An 18,167-nucleotide genomic window follows, 5' to 3' on the forward strand; every position below is an offset into this window, starting at 1 on the left:
GTACCACTGTACACTGGTTTGCAAACTAATGCCAGTGTACTGGAAGAAGCAAAGATCACCAGTGTCAAAGCAATGATTCTTCACCATCAACTTCGTTGGACTGGTCATGTTGTGCGGATGCCTGATGATCGTCTTCGAAAGCAACTACTCTACTCTGAACTTAAAAATGGAAAGTGGAATGCTGGTGGTCAACAAAAGAGATTTAAAGATTCTCTCAAGGCAAATCTTAAAAAAAAATGTAGTATAAACACTGACAACTGGGAAACACTGGCCTGCGAGCGCTCCAGTTGGAGAACAGCCTTGACCAAAGGTGTCTTGGGCTTTGAAGACACTCGAACTCAGGACGCAAGGGAGAAACGTGCGAAGAGGAAGGCACGCTTGGCAAATCCACACCGTGATCAACTCCCGCCCAGAAACCAATGTCCCCGCTGTGGAAGGACATGGGGGTCCAGAATTGGCCTCCACAGTCACTTACGGACTCACTGTTCAAGCCGTGTTTGTGGAAGACAATCTTACTGGCTACGATGGATCACCAAAGAAGACGACGACACTGGTTTGCAGCAATGGGTATTTTAAGTCAGTGGTTCTCAAAGGAGAGAATGGCAACTGCAGCAAGAAGATTCAAGGACAAAGAAACACTTCAGTGTAGTATAAAGGTAAAGGTACCCCTGCCCGTACGGGCCAGTCTTGACAGACTCTGGGGTTGTGCGCCCATCTCACTTAAGAGGCCAGGGGCCAGCGCTGTCCGGAGACATTTCTGGGTCACGTGGCCAGCGTGACATCGCTGCTCTGGCGAGCCAGAGCCGCACACGGAAACGCCGTTTACCTTCCCGCTGGTAAGCGGTCCCTATTTATCTACTTGCACCCGGAGGTGCTTTCGAACTGCTAGGTTGGCAGGCGCTGGGACCGAGCAGCGGGAGCGCACCCCGCTGCGGGGATTCGAACCGCCGACCTTTCGATCGGCAAGTCCTAGGCGCTGAGGCTTTAACCCACAGCGCCACCTGCGTCCCTCAGTGTAGTATAACATCAAAATAATTCATACACACACACACACAAACACACACATACACACACAAACAGAAGCAGTATCCACGCCTCTCCTCAAGAACATTGACTATTTCCCCCTAAGCCTCAGTTTTCCCTCTCTATAAAATGGGAAGGGGAAACCCACCTTCTGTGATTGTTCAGAAGATGAAATCCAGGGAGGACATGAAGACGCTGCCAATTTTCTTTGTCTTTTTCTAAACCTCAAACCATCTTGTGCCACAGCTGGAGTCGCCTGTTGTGCATGTGCAGAGTGCTTTTTACCTCCCTGCAATTTTAGCCAGCCCTTCCTCTCCAGGGCATGCCGTGTGTATCTAGAGTTGGGGAGGAGGGCGCCCCAATATTTGATTTTGGAATGAGAGAGGCACTGTGGTGTGGTGCTTAGTGTGTCGGACCTGGACCTGAGTTCAAATCCCCCCCACTGGACATAATAAAGATCGCTGACTGTGGCCTTGGGGACTACTAGTCACCGTCTCTCAGCCTGACCTCCCTCACACACAGGAAGATAAAACACAGGAGGAAGGAGACCCGTCATGCGCGCCACCTTGCGCTCCTTGGAGACAAAAGTCAAATATATAACAAACAGGATAGAAATAGACGGGTGGAGGTGAGGCAGGTTGCTGGGCGGGTCTCCTCGGCTGCAGAAGGCCGTTTTGCATCGCTTTCCGCCCTCCCTCCGGGAGTTTCTGTGTCCACTGGCCCGCCTCTCCCCTCCCTCCAGCTTCCAATGTAGGACAGCCTTGCGCAAGCCGCCCGCCGGCACTTTGCAAAACTTCCCCGCCGCCGCCGCCCGGTTTTCTGCCCTGCAGCTCCTGCCATTGTCCCGATGGCTTCGGAGGAGCAGCAGCTACAGAGGAAGCGAGCCCTCAAGCAGCCGCCTCCGGGGGTCTCCGTCGCCCCCGACCCCGCGCTGAAGCCCTTCGAGAGAAACCTGCTGCAGAACCCCAACCCCGAAGGTACCACGCGGCTCCCCCTGGCGCACGCTTCTGCTTCAGCCCCTGCGAAGGGACCTTGGGGGGGTGGCGATGGGGGGAGGGGTGCCTGCTTTGCAAAAGAGGGGGGTTGACCACCTCCACCCCCCAACGGCCTTTCTAAGGGTCAACATTGCAAGAAGTGGTCCCCCACCTCCGCAGCAAAGCGTTTTTGGCAAGACCTCTTTGGCACCGCTTAGCCGCGATTGCTGCCTCGAACGGGGTTGGGCTGGATGACCTTTGGGGGTCCCGCACAACTCTATAAGCCTGTGGTTCTAGGAATCAATGACATATCAAGGATATTTCTATCTCCCAAGTCTCTGCATCAGGGGTCCCCAAACTAAGGCCCGGGGGCCGGAAAAGGCCCGAGGGACTCCTTTATCCGGCCCGCGGCGACCCCCGCTGCCCACTCTTACTGGCGCTGTGCTGCGTGGCTGCCCACTTAGCTTGTGTAGAAGCAGGACTAAGATGTGGAGATATGCTCCAGAGATCCAGACCATGGGGAGCCCCAAGAAATTAATAAATACAATTTGGACTATAATTTGATCTTTTTTATTTTGGTTTTTTAATTGAAGTATTATGATTGGATATTTAATTGGATGTTCTTTATTGGAAAATCAATAAAAATGATTTTTAAAAAACCCCAGAAATAGCTTGTGCCCATGCGCAATAGTTATTTGCACATGCGCAAGCGTTATTTGTGGTGCCCATCCGGGTCAGAGGAGGCCCGTGCACATGCGCACAAGTGATTTCCGGTGCTCCTCCGACTTGGAAGTGTGCCGGAAATAGCGTGTGTGCATGAGCTCCCCCGCCCTCTGACCCGCCACACGATCGGCGCTGGAGACACCAGCCCGAGGCGTGATAAGTTTGCTGACCCCTGCTCTACATGTTACAAAGGTAAAGGGACCCCTGACCATTAGGTCCAGTCGTGACCGACTCTGTGGTTGCGGTGCTCATCTCGCTTTATTGGCCGAGGGAACCGGCGTACAGCTTCCGGGTCATGTGGCCAGCAGGACTAAGCCGCTTCTTGCGAACCAGAGCAGCGCATGGAAACGCCCTTTACCTTCCTGCTGGAGTGGTGCCTATTTATCTACTTGAACTTCGTGCTTTCGAACTGCTAGGTTGGCAGGAGCTGGGACAGAGCAACGGGAGCTCACTCCGTCGTGGGGATTCGAACCGCCGACCTTCTGATCGGCAAGCCCTAGGCTCTGTGGTTTAACCCACAGCGCCACCCGCGTCCCCATGCTCTACATGTTACTGAAGCTATATTCCAGCCTTCGCCCACCCGGCGTTCTCCTGATGTTGTTGAACTACAACTCCCATCAGCCTCAGGTGGGGTGCTGATGGGAGTTGTGGTCTGACAACACCTGGAAGAAGACAGGTGGGCGAAGTCTGCTCTGTTCCACTTCTGTTTCCTTTGCAATAGCATCCCTTGCTGTGCCTGAAGAGCCAAGCCAGAGTTGCCTCTTAATCTTAAACTTGGAGAAACTAGCAATCCAAAACAAACAAACAAACACCTTAAGAGCGCCGCAGAGGAGATGGAGCCAGACCGCGCTCTGTGTGGTGTCTTTCTGGCGCACCTCTGTGTTTACACGGAGTGTGTTCTGGAGCCAAGATGCACCCCCTCGTAGATTTAGCTTTCCGAGACCCCGAGAAGAGAACTGAACTCTGAAGAATGACAATGCTGGCAAGAAAGGCGCGAGAGGAATTCTAATAAGGCATTCCTCCGCCAGACAGTTGCTTTATCAGAGACTAGAAAGCAGGGACACGTTTGCCCATTAAAAGATACCTCTAACTGAAGTGGATTTTCTCCCAGCAGGGATCACTGTTCAATGGCTATTTGCTAGACTTGCCCTTGCAGGAGTCTGAGATAGGAAGACAGCTTGACTTGCCAGCCAGCCAGCCAGCTCCTCACTCAGAGCTACAGTATTGAGCAGCTGGCTTATCGGGTGACAGGCATGTACAGTTTTGCACTGATTAAATTTTGCGTTTTGTTACTAGGAGTTAGCATCCAAGCTAGCTTGTTTTCCTCCTCCCTCCCCTCCCCTTTTCCTCTTGTGCCATGTCTCTCATTTGCAAGCCTGGAGGCAAACAGGCTCTTCTTACTGATTTTGTAAGTTGCTCTGTGAGCCGTTATATTATTATTTTTACTGTGGCATATGGGTGAAAATCTTTAGATGATTCAAAACGTAACTGGATGTGGAGGCCGAGGAAAAAATAACGGGGATATGGCATGCAGGATTTAGGAGGGATGTTTGCAGGAATTATGTGTGCTTGTCGCACTGAAGGTTGGGCAGATATTGCAAGAGCTGAGTGATGAGCAACTGAGAGGACTTAGCATTCTGCTGGGGTTGCGAGTCTACGATAACGTCCATATTTGAAGAATCTGAAGAAGTGTGCATGCACACGAAATATCTGAAGAAGTGTGCATGCACACGAAAGCTCATACCAAGAACTGACTTAGTTGGTCTTTAAGGTGCTACTGGAAGGAATTTTTTTTTGTTTTGACTATGGCAGACCAATACGGCTACCTATCTGTAACTGGTCCATATTTGAGTTAGAGCATCTGCCGGAACATAGAGGTAGCTCATCTCTTGCAGACAGAGAAGTCTCCACCTTCAGCTACATTAAAGGTATTTAGATCCATTAGGTCCAGTCGCGGACGACTCTGGTTGTGGCGCTCATCTCGCTTTATTGGCCAAGGGAGCCAGAGTACAGCTTCCGGGTCATGTGGCCAGCATGACTAAGCCGCTTCTGGCGAACCAGAGCAGCACACGGAAACTCCGTTTACCTTCCCGCCGGAGTGGTACCTATTTATCTACTTGCACTTTGACGTGCTTTCGAACTGCTAGGTTACATTACCAACTGCTAGCCACATTACCAAGGCCACAAATACTTGAGCTTTGTTCTAATAGTCTTAGCTGAGTTTAGGAATCAGTTGCCTGTCACTTACAGGCCTACCTGCAAGTACCTCATCCGATACCATTGGCAGCAACTGCTGTGATGTCACGGAACACTCTGGAATATTCTCTTCCTTCTACTCTCTTCTTTTCATCTTTCTCTGGATCAGCGCACCCCACTCCACCCCAATGCACACATATGAAGGAAGGCTACACACACACATACCCCAATTTACATTTCCAAGGGCTCAGGGCTCAGATCCGGCAGAATCAATCTGAGACTGAAATAATAACAATTTATTATATATACCCCACCCATCTGGCTGGGTTTCCCCAGCCACTCTGGGCGGTTTCCAGCAAAAAATTAAAATGCAATAATTCATCAAATATTAAAAGGTTCCCTAAACGGGGCTGCCTTCAGATGTCTTCTAAAAGTCTGGTAGTTGTTTTTCTCTTTGACATCTGATGGGAGGGCGTTTCACCGGGCGGGTGCCACCACCGAGAAGGCCCTCTGCCTGGTTACCTGTAACTTGGCTTCTTGCACTGAGGGAACCGCCAGAAGGCCCTCAACGCTGGACCTCAGTGTCTGGGTAGAACGATGGGGGTGGAGACTCTCCTTCAGGTATACTGGATCGAGGCCGTTTAGGGCTTTAAATGTCAGCACCAACACTTTGAATTGTGCTCAGAAACATACTGGGAGTCAATGTAGATCTTTCAAGACCGGTGTTATGTGGTCTTGGTGGCCGCTCCCAGTTACCAGTCTAGCTGCCACATTCTGGATTAGTTGCAGTTTCCGGGTCATCTTCAAAGGTAGCCCCACGTAGAGCGCAGTGCAGTAGTCCAAGCGGGAGATAACCAGAGCATGAACCACTCTGGTGAGACAGTCTGCGGGCAGGGAGGGTCTCATCCTGCGTACCAGATGGAGCTGATAAACAGCTGCCCTGGACACAGAACTGACCTGCGTCTCCATGGACAGCCGTGAGTCCAAAATGACTCCCAGGCTGCGCACCTGGTCCTTCAGGGACACAGTTACCCCATTCAGGACCAGAGAGCACATAGATCTGAAAGAGGAGGGAAATCCTTTCACTCTTCCAACGTTCTCCTTTAGCCAAAGGTCCATTTCAAGAGAGGAACAGGGGGCTGCCCTCACCACCTGCTGGCCCAAGGGGCTGTGGGGCAGGTGGGTGAGCTCAGAGGCTTTTTATCGCCATGTTGGCAACCTCTATCCCAGCTGCTTAAATGCCTCATCTTGACCGTTCGCCTCTGAGAAGTTGGAATGTGCGTAGTCATTCTGTTACATCCCAGCCAGGAAGGTTGGTGATCAGCTGGCAGATCTGCACAGTATTTATGAATGGGTTGATATTCTCTCTAGAATCCTTCCAGCCAACGGACTGCAAGCATGCAAATGAACGTGGTGGGGAAGAGCAAGGAGGTCGCTTGCGAGATCCGACAGTGTCAGCCTTTAATGAAAGGTCCTTTGCCTGTTTCCCTTCCAGAAAATAGCAAACGGCTTTTTCTGATGTTGAGCCAAGAAGAGTTTTTACTGTTCTGGCTAGTCAGGGTTCCAGGCCGCTGCAAGGCAGGGCAGATGCCTAAACATGTTAAAACTTGCTTGTGCAGGAGATTAACTCCCAGAGCTCTGAAACAGGTTGTCTTTGGCCTTGCTGGTGCTGCCTGCCTGGGGGTGCGGGAAGATCTCCGCAATTACCGTAATTAATTGGCAGTCATAATCCTTGCGCGCTTGCAAGGAGGCCTTGTAGCTTCCAGGCCTCCTCTCGTCACCCCCAATTAACACAGCCCTTTCTTAAGAACGCAGTAAGTGTCTGCTGGATAAAGCCCAAAAGGGCCCATGTAGTCCAGCATCCTGATTTTACAGGGCAAACGAGATACCTATAAAGAACTGTTTAGTTAGAAGGGAACCGCCCATCCCCTTGCAATGCAGGAATCGCCTATGTATGTGAGAGAGGTTCAGGGCAGGGCAGTGGCGTAGCGAGGATTGCTGGCTCCCGGGGCAAGGAAAGTATTTTGCCCTGTAACCGGCACCTCCATACGGCGCTGCAGCTGCTGCCAGACAGAGCTCCAGATCAGCTGCAAGACATGGATGGGGATCTCCTGTTAAGGTGGCAGCTGCAGAGGTCCACCTGTATTTTTTTTTTTTTTTGCAGTTGCCCTGAGGTCCCCACGCCTATGCTATGCCACTGGCTGGGCTTGGTGCTAAAAGCAATCCTTACGGGGTCCTCGCTGCGGGATCACATTCACCCGGTGCTATACCAGCTGCACTGGCTCCCGGTGGAGTACAGGATCAGGTTTAAGGTGCTGGTTTTATAGCCCTATATGGCCTAGGACCCTCATACCTATGGGACCGCCTCTCCTGGTATGTCCCATCGAGGACCTTACGGTCTTCAAACAAAAACAACTTGGAGGTCCCGGGCCAAGGGGGGGTAAGGCTGGCCTCGACCAGAGGCAGGGCCTTTTCAGTACTGGCCCCGATCTGGTAGAACGCTCTGTCCCAAGAGACTAGGGCCCTGCGGGACTTGATATCTTTCCACAGGGTCTTCAAGACAGAGCTGTTCCGCCTGGCCTTTGACCAAGGCACAGTCTGACCCCCTTCTTTGGTAATTCTTTACAGAACTCTAGCCCAACGGATGCCATCAATTTGATTTGAACTGATTTTATAATGAATTGATTTTAGAATGCTGTATTATTTTGCTGTTGTTAGTCGCTCTGAGCCCGGCTTCGGCTGGGGAGGGTGGGATATAAATAAAATTTTGTTATTATTATTATTTATTATCAAGGTTCAGTGCATTTTCCTCTTCCCCCGTTTATTTTACAGGTGTGAATATTTCTGAGCCAGCGCCCCCCCTGACGCTGCCCAGGGCAGCTTGGAATCCCCTGGACCCCAAAGGTGAGGTAATGCGCGGCAGCAGGAGGCGATTGGGGTCGTGGGCCTCTCCTTGCAAGCCCAGAGCTGGCTGGCATGTGCAACTTGTTAATTTCCTCCTGAGTGGAAGTTATCGATAGAAGCCGAAAACTCACTCCTTAGGAATAAAAACACACAGCGAGCGTAAAAATCAGTTTATTGATAATAAAACAAACTTGACATGAGCCAACAGTGTGACGCGGCAGCTAAAAAAGCCAATGCAATTCTGGGCTGCATCAATAGGAGTATAGCATCTAGATCAAGGGAAGTAATAGTGCCACTGTATTCTGCTCTGGTCAGACCTCACCTGGAGTACTGTGTCCAGTTCTGGGCACCACAGTTCAAGAAGGACACTGACAAACTGGAACGTGTCCAGAGGAGGGCAACCAAAATGGTCAAAGGCCTGGAAACGATGCCTTATGAGGAACAGCTAAGGGAGCTGGGCATGTTTAGCCTGGAGAAGAGGAGGTTAAGGGGTGATATGATAGCCATGTTCAAATATATAAAAGGATGTCACATAGAGGAGGGAGAAAGGTTGTTTTCTGCTGCTCCAGAGAAGCGGACACGGAGCAATGGATCCAAACTACAAGAAAGAAGATTCCACCTAAACATTAGGAAGAACTTCCTGACAGTAAAAGCTGTTTGACAGTGGAATTTGCTGCCCAGGAGTGTGGTGGAGTCTCCTTCTTGGGAGGTCTTTAAGCAGAGGCTTGACAACCATATGTCAGGAGTGCTCTGATGGTGTTTCCTGCTTGGCAGGGGCTTGGACTCGATGGCCCTTGTGGTCTCTTCCAACTCTATGATTCTATGATTCTAAGACTCAAACCAAAAACCACAAAATCATATTCTGGGAAGCTTCGGAACAGCAGTACTCTGACCCAGGTCACTGAGGGCCGTAATCCTTTAAGCGTGACAACAACATAGCAGGACCTGTCAGGGGGAAGGATTACGGTTTCACAATGGGAGGAAGAGCATAAATCGAACCATCCATAGAGAAATGTTTGAAGAAGCAATCAGATGACTCAGGCCAGACTAAACGGATCAGAATGTCAAAAGGAAACGGATGTGAGGGGTCCAAGGTGGGAGACAAAGACTTACAAGATGACTTGATGGACAGGTGTCAAGTCACAGGTTCAGATTTCTGACTGATACCTGTGATGTTTCTGTGTTGCTCATCAATGTGGCGTTTTCAAGGAGGTGTTTCTGTGATGGGGGAAATGGAACTTTTAAAAGATGCCGTAAAGCAGGGGGCAGGTCCACTGTCCCTCAGACCTTGTGGGGGGCCAGACTATATTTTTTTGGCCTGTGGACGGTCTGGGAATCACCGTGTTTTTACATGAGTAGAATGTGTCCTTTTATTTAAAATGCATCTCTGGGTTATTTGTGGGGCCTGCCTGGTGTTTTTACATGAGTAGAATGTGTGTGTTTATTTAAAATGCATCTCTGGATTATTTGTGGGGCATAGGAATTGGTTCTTTTTTTTCTTTTCAAAATATAGTCCGGCCCCCCACAAGGTCTGAGGGACGGTGGACCGGCCCATGGCTGAAAAAGGTTGCTGACCCCATATTAGTATATAAATCCCCTAAACAACTTGGGGTCAGTTTACCTATGAGATGGCCTGACCCCACACACGCCCACTTGACTGCTTCATTCGGCAGAACTGGCCCTGTTGCAGCTGCCTCAAAATTGCAATTCCGCATTTGTAATAACTTGATCTTTGGAACTCCCTGCCCCTTGACTGTATTTTTGCCTTCACTGTACTTTTTTCTGTACATGTTAAAAGCATTCTTGTTCAAACAAGCCTTCCAATATATTTACAAAGCTGATGCGAGTTTTGTTTTTATTGCTGTTTTACCTTTTGAATGTTTTAAATAGATCTTTTTATTGTTTTGTAAGCCACTTTGAGGCTTTCTTTTCTTTTGCAACCAAGCGGCGTATAAATTTTATGAAATAAATACATATATTTTTATTCGGAAGCTGCACAAGCTCAGGGACACTGCGCTCTTGTGTTTATTTTTTTTGGGGGGGGGACCCACGTGTTCCATCTAGAGGGGGGAAGCGTTCTGTGTATGCTCAGGGGCTCGAGATGCCAGAATGCAGGGACACAGGAAAATGGCAATCTACTAAAACCATTTCCCCCTCCTCTTGGGGGTCTCCTTTCCATCTCTCCCCACAGGTATTTTCAAAGGCTGGCAAGTCAGCATCGAGCCCTTGGAGGCAGACAAGGCAGAAGTCGCCCCAAAGTCTGTCTTGCCACGCTATAGGTGAGTATAGGTGACTATATCTCTGGCAAGGCCGGATTTAGGTTTGATGAGGCCCTCAGCTCCTGAAGGTAATGGGGCCCTTTATATGTCCAGCTGTCCTTTGTCAACAACAAATGGCTGCTGTTTTTTGTGTTGAATATATGCTATATGATAATTGATGCACCTAACAGGTATCTCAAGCCATTTGCACATGTTGCCGTGTAACCAGTCCATGCAGAATGTCGGCACCCTATATATAAAAGGTAAACTCCAGTTGCAGCCAACTCTGGGGTTGCGGCGCTCATCTCGCTTTATTGGCCGAGGGAGCCGGCGTACAGCTTCTGGGTCATATGGCCAGCATGACTAAACCGCTTCTGGCGAGCCAGAGCAGCGCACGGAAACGCTGTTTACCTTCCCGCCGGAGTGGTACCTATTTATCTACTTGCACTTTGACGTGCTTTCGAACTGCTAGGTTGGCAGGAGCAGGGACCGAGCCACGGGAGCTCACCCCGTCGCGGGGATCCGAACCGCCGACCTTCTGATCGGCAAGTCCTAGGCTCTGTGGTTTAACCCACAGCGCCACCCGTGTCCCTACGCTATATATTGAAAGGAGCAAACCAGTGATATTTTAGGGAGCAGGCTAGCAGGTGGGGTCCATGACTTACATCACAGGAGCCTACACAACACAAAACACTGTTGCTGTATATAAGTTTTATTTTATTTGTTGTTTATCTTCTATTTTGGAAATGTGCATCCAGGTTTTTTTGCTTTAAATTTTTTTGGGGCCCCCCAAGAGAGTGGGGCCCTAAGCTATAGCTTGTTTAGCTTATACGTACATCCGGCACTGGAGTCCCTGTGAGCTGGTCTTGTCTCTTTGAGTCTCATTGGAACAGCTCAACTGCTTCCTTCTCTCCCTTTTGCCCTTTCTAGTTGGTGTGTTAAGCAGCAACACATAGACCTCGTGGCCGAAGGATTTTGGGAGGAGCTATTGGATTCATACCAGCCAAACTTTACCGTCATGGACTGGTAAGTCTGTGTGGTTAGTTCCCCCTGCATTCCTGCATTGGACTGGATGACCCTGGATGTCAGGAGCTCGTCTACACTCGAGTAGGACCCTGGCAGAGACACATTCCCGACTGGCATGTTCTCTCCCTCCTGGCCGATCGTTCGGGAGCTTCAAAAGCTTTCTTCTGCCCGAACATCACAGCGACCGATGCCAACAGACATCGGCACACTTAGGGATCCGCAGAGTTTGCGCAGCTTGCGTAACAGACCTCAGCAACTCAGCATTTTGGCTAATCTACTTTATTTACATCTAAACACACACGGAGCACTGCAACATGGCTCCCTCTCTCTCTAGCATCAGACAGCAAAGAGAAAAAGAACAAAGGACAATAGTCCCACTTGACGGAACACAGGAACACAAACATCCTGTCTCCGTCACTTCCCACGCGGTGGAGTCAAAACATACACCGTCATGTGATAGACAACAATCCCATGACTGCAATCACGGAACAGGAATTCTAACACCTTGAGGGTCCCTTGCAAGTCTACAGTTTTATGATTCTATGACCCGGTTCTTTCCTGGCCTTGTTTGGCAAGAAGCACACTGAGAGCATCACTGGCTCTCTAAAAATAAGTGCTGGGGCTTGATGCTACCTAGAAAGTTATGCTGGAAGCCTGTCCTTCAACTCCAAAACAACTTGGGCTCTGCTTTGAAAAATAAGTGATTTGCACAAGGGCCGTGCAGACGGTCTGTGGCAGAACCCTTCCCATCAGTCCCATAGTTTAGGGAATTTTTGTCTGATGTTTTATTGTATTTGTAATATTTTGATGATGGTGGTGGTGATCTTTTACCTCCCCTGTCCTGGTCTCTAACCTGATCCCTTACCCCTGGCTCTCGGTCAAAGATTCTCCCTGACACCACTGATGAGCAGCCTATTTTTAGGGGCAAGATCCCCAAGGCTGGCAGTTCCACAGGAGTGAGGGAAATAAACTTTGTACATGCTCAGATGCATTCACCCCTTGCTTATAATATATTCCAGGCATGTCCAACTGGTAGATGGCGATCTACTGGTAGATTGCGGGGTGTTCCTAGTAGATCCTGGTTGATCTTCGGCCCCTCAGCAATTTCCTTACAGAAAAGCAGAAAAGGAAAAAAACCCCAAATCTCCACAACTTTGGCTTCCTAAAATCACTGCCAGTTTTTTTACATTGTGAGTAGATGGCAGTCTATTGGGAGTTGGACATCTCTGATATATTCTGATAGCAAAATTCCAGACTAAGCCTTGGAGAGCCCTGGTTCAAATTGTTGTTGTTTAGTCGTTTAGTCATGTCCGATTCTTCGTGACCCCCTGGACCAGAGCACACCAGGCACTCCTGTCTTCCACTGCCTCCCACAGTTTGGTCAGACTCATGCTGGTAGCTTCGAGAACACTGTCCCACCATCTCGTCCTCTGTCGTCCCCTTCTCCTTGTGCCCTCCATCTTTCCCAACATCAGGGTCTTTTCCAGGGAGTCTTCTCTTCTCATGAGGTGGCCAATGTCTTGGAGCCTCAGCTTCAGGATCTGTCCTTCCAGTGAGCACTCAGGGCTGATTTCCTTCAGAATGGATCGGTTGGATCTTCTTGCAGTCCATGGGACTCTCAAGAGTCTCCTCCAGCACCATAACTCAAAAGCATCCATTCTTCGGTGATCAGCTTTCTTTATGGTCCAGCTCTCACTTCCATACATCACTACAATGTGGGGGTTTTTTGAGTGGGGGCCTGATGAATGGGAGGGGCACATCTCGCACAATTTCATTCAGCTTGCTTTCAGCCGCATATGTTTGAAATTGCAGAGGTTAAATGCATGTAAGATGCAATTGCACCGTTACTAAATACCGTATTTTTCACTCTATAAGACGCACCAGACCACAACATGCACCTAGTTTTTGGAGGAGGGAAACAAGAAAAAAAATATTCTGAATCTCAGAAGCCAGAACAGCAAGAGGGATCGCTGCGCAGTGAAAGCAGCAATTCCTCTTGCTGTTTTGGCTTCTGGGATAGCTGCACAGCCTGCATTCGCTCCTTAAGACGCACACACATTTCCCCTTACTCTTTAGGAGGGAAAAAGTGAGTCTTATAGAGCAAAAAATACAGTATACCTAGTAAATCAGGTGCAAAAGTGTCTTCACACATGCTTTATTTCAAACCACCAGAGGGCAGCAGTTCTGCAGTGATAAAGCCAGTTTTGCGGGGACAAAACCATCAGCCCCAACACGATTGCTTTCTCTCTACAGGTACGAAAACAGCAAACTGGCCGACTCTGTCTATGAACTCCACGTCCGGCTCCTGGGAGCAGACAGGGCCACAGTGATGGGTGAATTTCACTACGTGGCGCACGAGGGCGAGCAGGACGGGCAGGAAAACAAGAACTGGCATCACGTAAGAGCTGGGTTGGGTGGGCAATCAGGATTCGAACACAAGACACACTCTACTCCCACAGTTTCCAGCAGCTGGTGTTCAGGAGCATTTCTGCCTCTGACTGAGGATGGCAGAGCATAGCCATCAATAATCTTGTCCTGCCCCATGAATTTTTCTAACCCTCCTTTAAAGCCATCCCAGTTGGGGGCCATGGCTGCTTCTTGTGGCAGGGAGTTCCAAAGTTTAACCACACGATGTTTAAAGAAGGACTTCAATCTTTCAGCGTTCAGTTTCTTGGATGCCCATAACTTCTAGCACTACGAGAGAGGGGAAATCTTTTCTCTATCGGCTAATAATAATAATAATAATAATAATAATAATTTATACCCCGCCCATCTGGCTGTGCTTCCCCAGCCACTCTGGGCGGCTTCCAACAAAAGATTAAAATACTGTAATGCATCAAACATTAAAAGCTTCCCTAAACAGGGCTGCCTTCAGATGTCTTCTAGAAGTCTGGTAGTTGTTCTTCTCTTTGACATCTGGTGGGAGGACGTTCCACAGGGAGGGCACCACCACCAAGAAGGCCCTCTGTCTGGTTCCCTGTAACTTGGCTTCTCTCAGTGAGGGAACCGCCAGAAGGCCCTTGGCGCTGGATCTCAGTGTCTGGGCAGAACAATGTAGGTGGAGATGCTCCTTCAGGTATACTGGACCGAGGCCATTTAGGGCTTTCAAGGTCAGCACTAACACTTTGAATTGTGCTTGGAAACGTACTGGGAGCCAATGTGGGTCTTTCAGGACCAGTGTTATGTGGTCTCGGCGGCCGCCCCCAGTCACCAGTCTAGCTGCCGCATTCTGGATTAGTTGTAGTTTCCGGGTCACCTTCAAAGGTAGCCCCACGTAGAGCGCATGGCAGTAGTCCAAGCGGGAGATAACCAGAGCATGCACCACTCTGGCGAAACAGTCTGTGGGCAGGGAGGGTCTCATTCTGCATAGCAGATGGAGCTGGTAAACTGCTGCCCTGGACACAGAATGGACCTGCACCTCCATGTACAGCGGTGAGTCCAAAATGACTCCCAGGCTGCGCACCTGGTCCTTAAGGGGCACAGTTGCCCCATTCAGGACCAGGGAGTCCTGCATGGCAGGGGGCTGAACTCTTTCATCCAGCATCTTGTTCTCATGGTGGCCAACCAGATGTCTGTGGGAAACTTGCAAGCAGGATTCGAACACAAGACACACGCCACTCCCACAATTTCCAGCAGCTGGTGTTCAGGAGCACTGCTGCCTCTGACTGTGGAGGGCACAGCATAGCCATCGATAACCTTGTCTTCCCCCATGAATTTTTCTAATCCTCCTTTAAAGCCATCCCGGTTGGGGGCCATGTGGCAGGGAGTTCCACAGTTTAACCGTGTGCTGTTTAAAGAAGGACTTCATTTTACCAGAGAGGGGAAATCTTTTCTCTATCTGCTTCCTTTCTGCCCTTCGTAATATAAAGCACCGTGTCTCTTCAGTTGGCTGGAGCGCTGTGCTGATAAGGCCAAGGTTGCAGGTTCGATCCCCCCATGGGAAAGCTGCACATTCCTACATTGTTGGGGGTTGGACTGGATGACCTCTGGGTCCTCTCCAGCTCTGTAATTCTATGATTCAAAACTTTAAAATGCCAAACACTGTAACCGTTCTTCATAGGAGAGTTCCTCAATCTTGTTTTGCAAACTCCTGGATGTCCACAAGTTCTCGTGGACATGCACAAGCAATGGAAGAAAGCTTTTTCCTACCCACTTCCACCATGACATGTACAATTTTATAAAGTTCCATCATGTCGCCACTTCCTCGCTTTTTCTCTACACTAATACTCCCCAAACGCTGACTGATCTGGGTCTCACTGGGTTGGCCGAGCCGCACTGCCTGCTGTCATAAAAAACCCCTAAGGACTCAGTTTGCCTGTCCGAGAAATGGGTACATATGTGTGCATTAAGCTGGAGGAACTGTGGGGTCTCCAGCCCGGCACCCCTGTGGTTGTAGCCTTGTGGACTGAGACCATCCCCCCCCCCCCCGATCTCTTTCAAGGTCTCCCACGTATTCCAGCGCTACGGAGCAGGACTGCGTTACGTCCACTTCCTCCACAAGGCCAAAGAGGTCGAGACACCAGCAGGATTCCTCCGGACGAGAGTGACGGACAGCAGCGTCTCTGCCCAGCTGCGGGACTGATGGCATTTGGGGGAGCGGTGGGGTGGTCAGGCATTGTGTGGGGAGTCAAAGCGGGGGTTCAGGGGGGTTCCCTGAGCCGCCCAGATCCTGTAGGAAGACCCACCCGCGAAAGATGTTTTCTTGCATCTTGATTAAAAGCAGATGTGAAACTACAAACAGCATCTTTGTAGTATATAGAGGAAGACACTCTGCCCATGTTCAGAGGCACCGTTGTTCTTCCTGACACCATTTTATTCCAGGTCAGGGATATGGCTTGCTGGGGAAAAGGTTTGGGGGCGAATCCCTGGTTCCTCGCTTTCTCGGATCAACCCCCTCCCTGTAGACCTGACACCTCCCCAGCTAAACTGGGGGCTTCCTAGCAGGTGACGCCTACCCTTTGCGCTCCTCATAACGCAGTCCTGCGCAGGCTTACTCGGAAGCAAGTCGGCGAGGCTTCTTCCCTACTAAATGCATTTAGCGCTGCAACCTCAACGCCCAGTTTCCCATCTGTGTCATGGCAGTAAATGTAGATTTTCAATTTCGTTGTTTTGTATGGGACAATGACAGTAAAGATTATCGTATCCTAACGCTGGCTGGCCTGCCTTGCAGGGGTGGTTGTTTGGGGAGAGAAGATGGGGTTCAGTGCTCCATAGCTTAGGTCCCAACTTTGACTGGCAGCATCTTCAGGTAGGGCTGGGAGACACCACTATCCTGATTAAATATATGGAAATTTGGGCCTGGAAACCGAGAAGAGAATCACAGAATTTTAGGAATGGGAACCCCAAAGGACATCTAGTCCAACCCGCTGCAATGCAGGAATCTCAGTTGAAACATCCATAACAAATGGCCACCCAACCTCTGCTTAGAAACCTCCAAGGAAGGAGAGTCCACAACCCCCCAAGGGAGACTGTTCCACTGTCAAGGGAGTTGGGAATATTTAGCCTGGAGAAGGTATGACGGAATATATATTTGGAGTCTGGAGTGCCGCTGTGCATCTCCTTGAATCTAGAAACAGAAATTTTCCGTATATCCCTGAAACAAGAGGTATTATCTTCTAGAATTAAACTAAATAACAAAAATCAAAAAGTTTAAGGAAAAAAATTAGAAAAACCTAGAATTGAACAAAGCCTTGACGGGGTGTTGGCTGCAAACCTCGTTTCACTGGACTATTCAGTTTCCTCAGAAGGAAATAGAGGAATCATAAACCTTAAATGATTTTAAACAAACTCAAGAACAGGGCTGGAATGCTCCCCTGAGTTTGAAAGGTTTGAAAACCTCAGTGGCAAGTTTTAGACATAGCCCTATTTAAAGAAGCCAAGCAGTAGGAATAAGGAGTTGAGGACTCGGCTGTGTAAACTCTTTGCAAAAAGGTTTTTTAAAACTTACAAAGGAATACGAGATAAAGCTGTTTTAGATTTTAAACAAACTCAAGAACGAGGCTGAAACGCTCCTTTGGTCTAGATGTAACTGCTGACGTTAAAGAAATTGAAAATCTACATTTACTGCCATGGCACAGATGGGAAACTGGGCGTTGAGGTTGCAGTGCTAAATGCATTTAGTAGGGAAGAGGTGATTGCATAGCCATCTTCCAATATACCAGAAGGACTCTCCCCTGGAAGACGATGCCTGCATTTATTTATTTTTTGCAGGACCAGAACCACTGGTTTCAAGTACCAAAGGAGATTCTGACGAAAAATTCGGTAAACCTTTCTGAAGGTAAAGGCCGTTCAACAGTGGACTGTGGTGGGTTCTCCTTCCGTGGACCTTTTTAAGCAGAGCTTGGGTGGCCACCTGCCAGCGATCCTTTATCTGTGATTCCTGCATTGCAGGGGGTTGATCTGGATGACCTTTGGGGGTCCCCCACACCTCGCTAGAATTCTATGATCCTTTGGTTCCAGGCGGGGACAAAAAGCTGAGGGCATGAAATAAGACCGGTGGAGGATGTGGTCTCTGCTCCCCACCCCTGGATCAAGGCTAAGGCGGCTTTTTGGCCTGATTCTATGACATTTTCATAGGATGATAGAGTTTGAAGGGACCCTGAGGGTCATCTAGTCCAACCCCCCTGCGATGCAGGAAACTTTTGTCCGATGTGGGGCTCGAAGCCGCGACCTTGAGATTCAGAGTCTCAGCTATCCCGTCTAAGTCGGGTGGGGGGGATTTCATCGGTCAGAAATCCTGCGATTCCTGCCTTGCGGTGCTTAGATTTGTTGACCTCGGGGACTCCTTCCAGCTATACAGTTCTGTAGCACTCTGCTGGTGCTCAGAGGCACCCTCCCCGCACCCAAATTTCAAGTGTTGATCTCTCTGGCATTGAAATTGGCAAAGTGGCAAGCCCTGGATCAAAATCCTCATCTCGCACCCCACGCTCTTTTGGAGGTGCCCAGTTTGGAGCTGCCTCGAAGGAAGGGAGTTAAATTGAAAACAATTTGGTGCGGATTATTGTATTCTGCTCTTGGCTCGCTGAAAGCTCTTTCCAATTAAATGTTTACAAGAGGCGAGAAA

At 49.4% G+C, this 18,167-nt stretch overlaps 1 protein-coding gene across 1 annotated transcript; it reads left to right on the forward strand.

Moving 5' to 3' along the window:
* The first annotated feature begins 1,754 nt into the window (after positions 1 to 1,754).
* NCCRP1 (NCCRP1, F-box associated domain containing) lies at positions 1,755 to 16,246 on the forward strand. Its single transcript, XM_083754322.1, has 6 exons — positions 1,755 to 2,000; positions 7,749 to 7,820; positions 10,012 to 10,099; positions 11,009 to 11,104; positions 13,358 to 13,502; positions 15,546 to 16,246. The coding sequence occupies exons 1-6, from the start codon at positions 1,871 to 1,873 to the stop codon at positions 15,684 to 15,686; spliced, it is 672 nt and encodes a 223-aa protein (XP_083610448.1). The 5' UTR covers positions 1,755 to 1,870; the 3' UTR covers positions 15,687 to 16,246.
* The last annotated feature ends 1,921 nt before the right edge of the window (positions 16,247 to 18,167 follow it).

The sequence above is a fragment of the Podarcis gaigeae genome (genome assembly GCF_964106915.1).
Source record: "Podarcis gaigeae genome assembly, chromosome: 8".
In the NCBI taxonomy this organism is placed as follows: Eukaryota; Metazoa; Chordata; class Lepidosauria; order Squamata; family Lacertidae; genus Podarcis; species Podarcis gaigeae.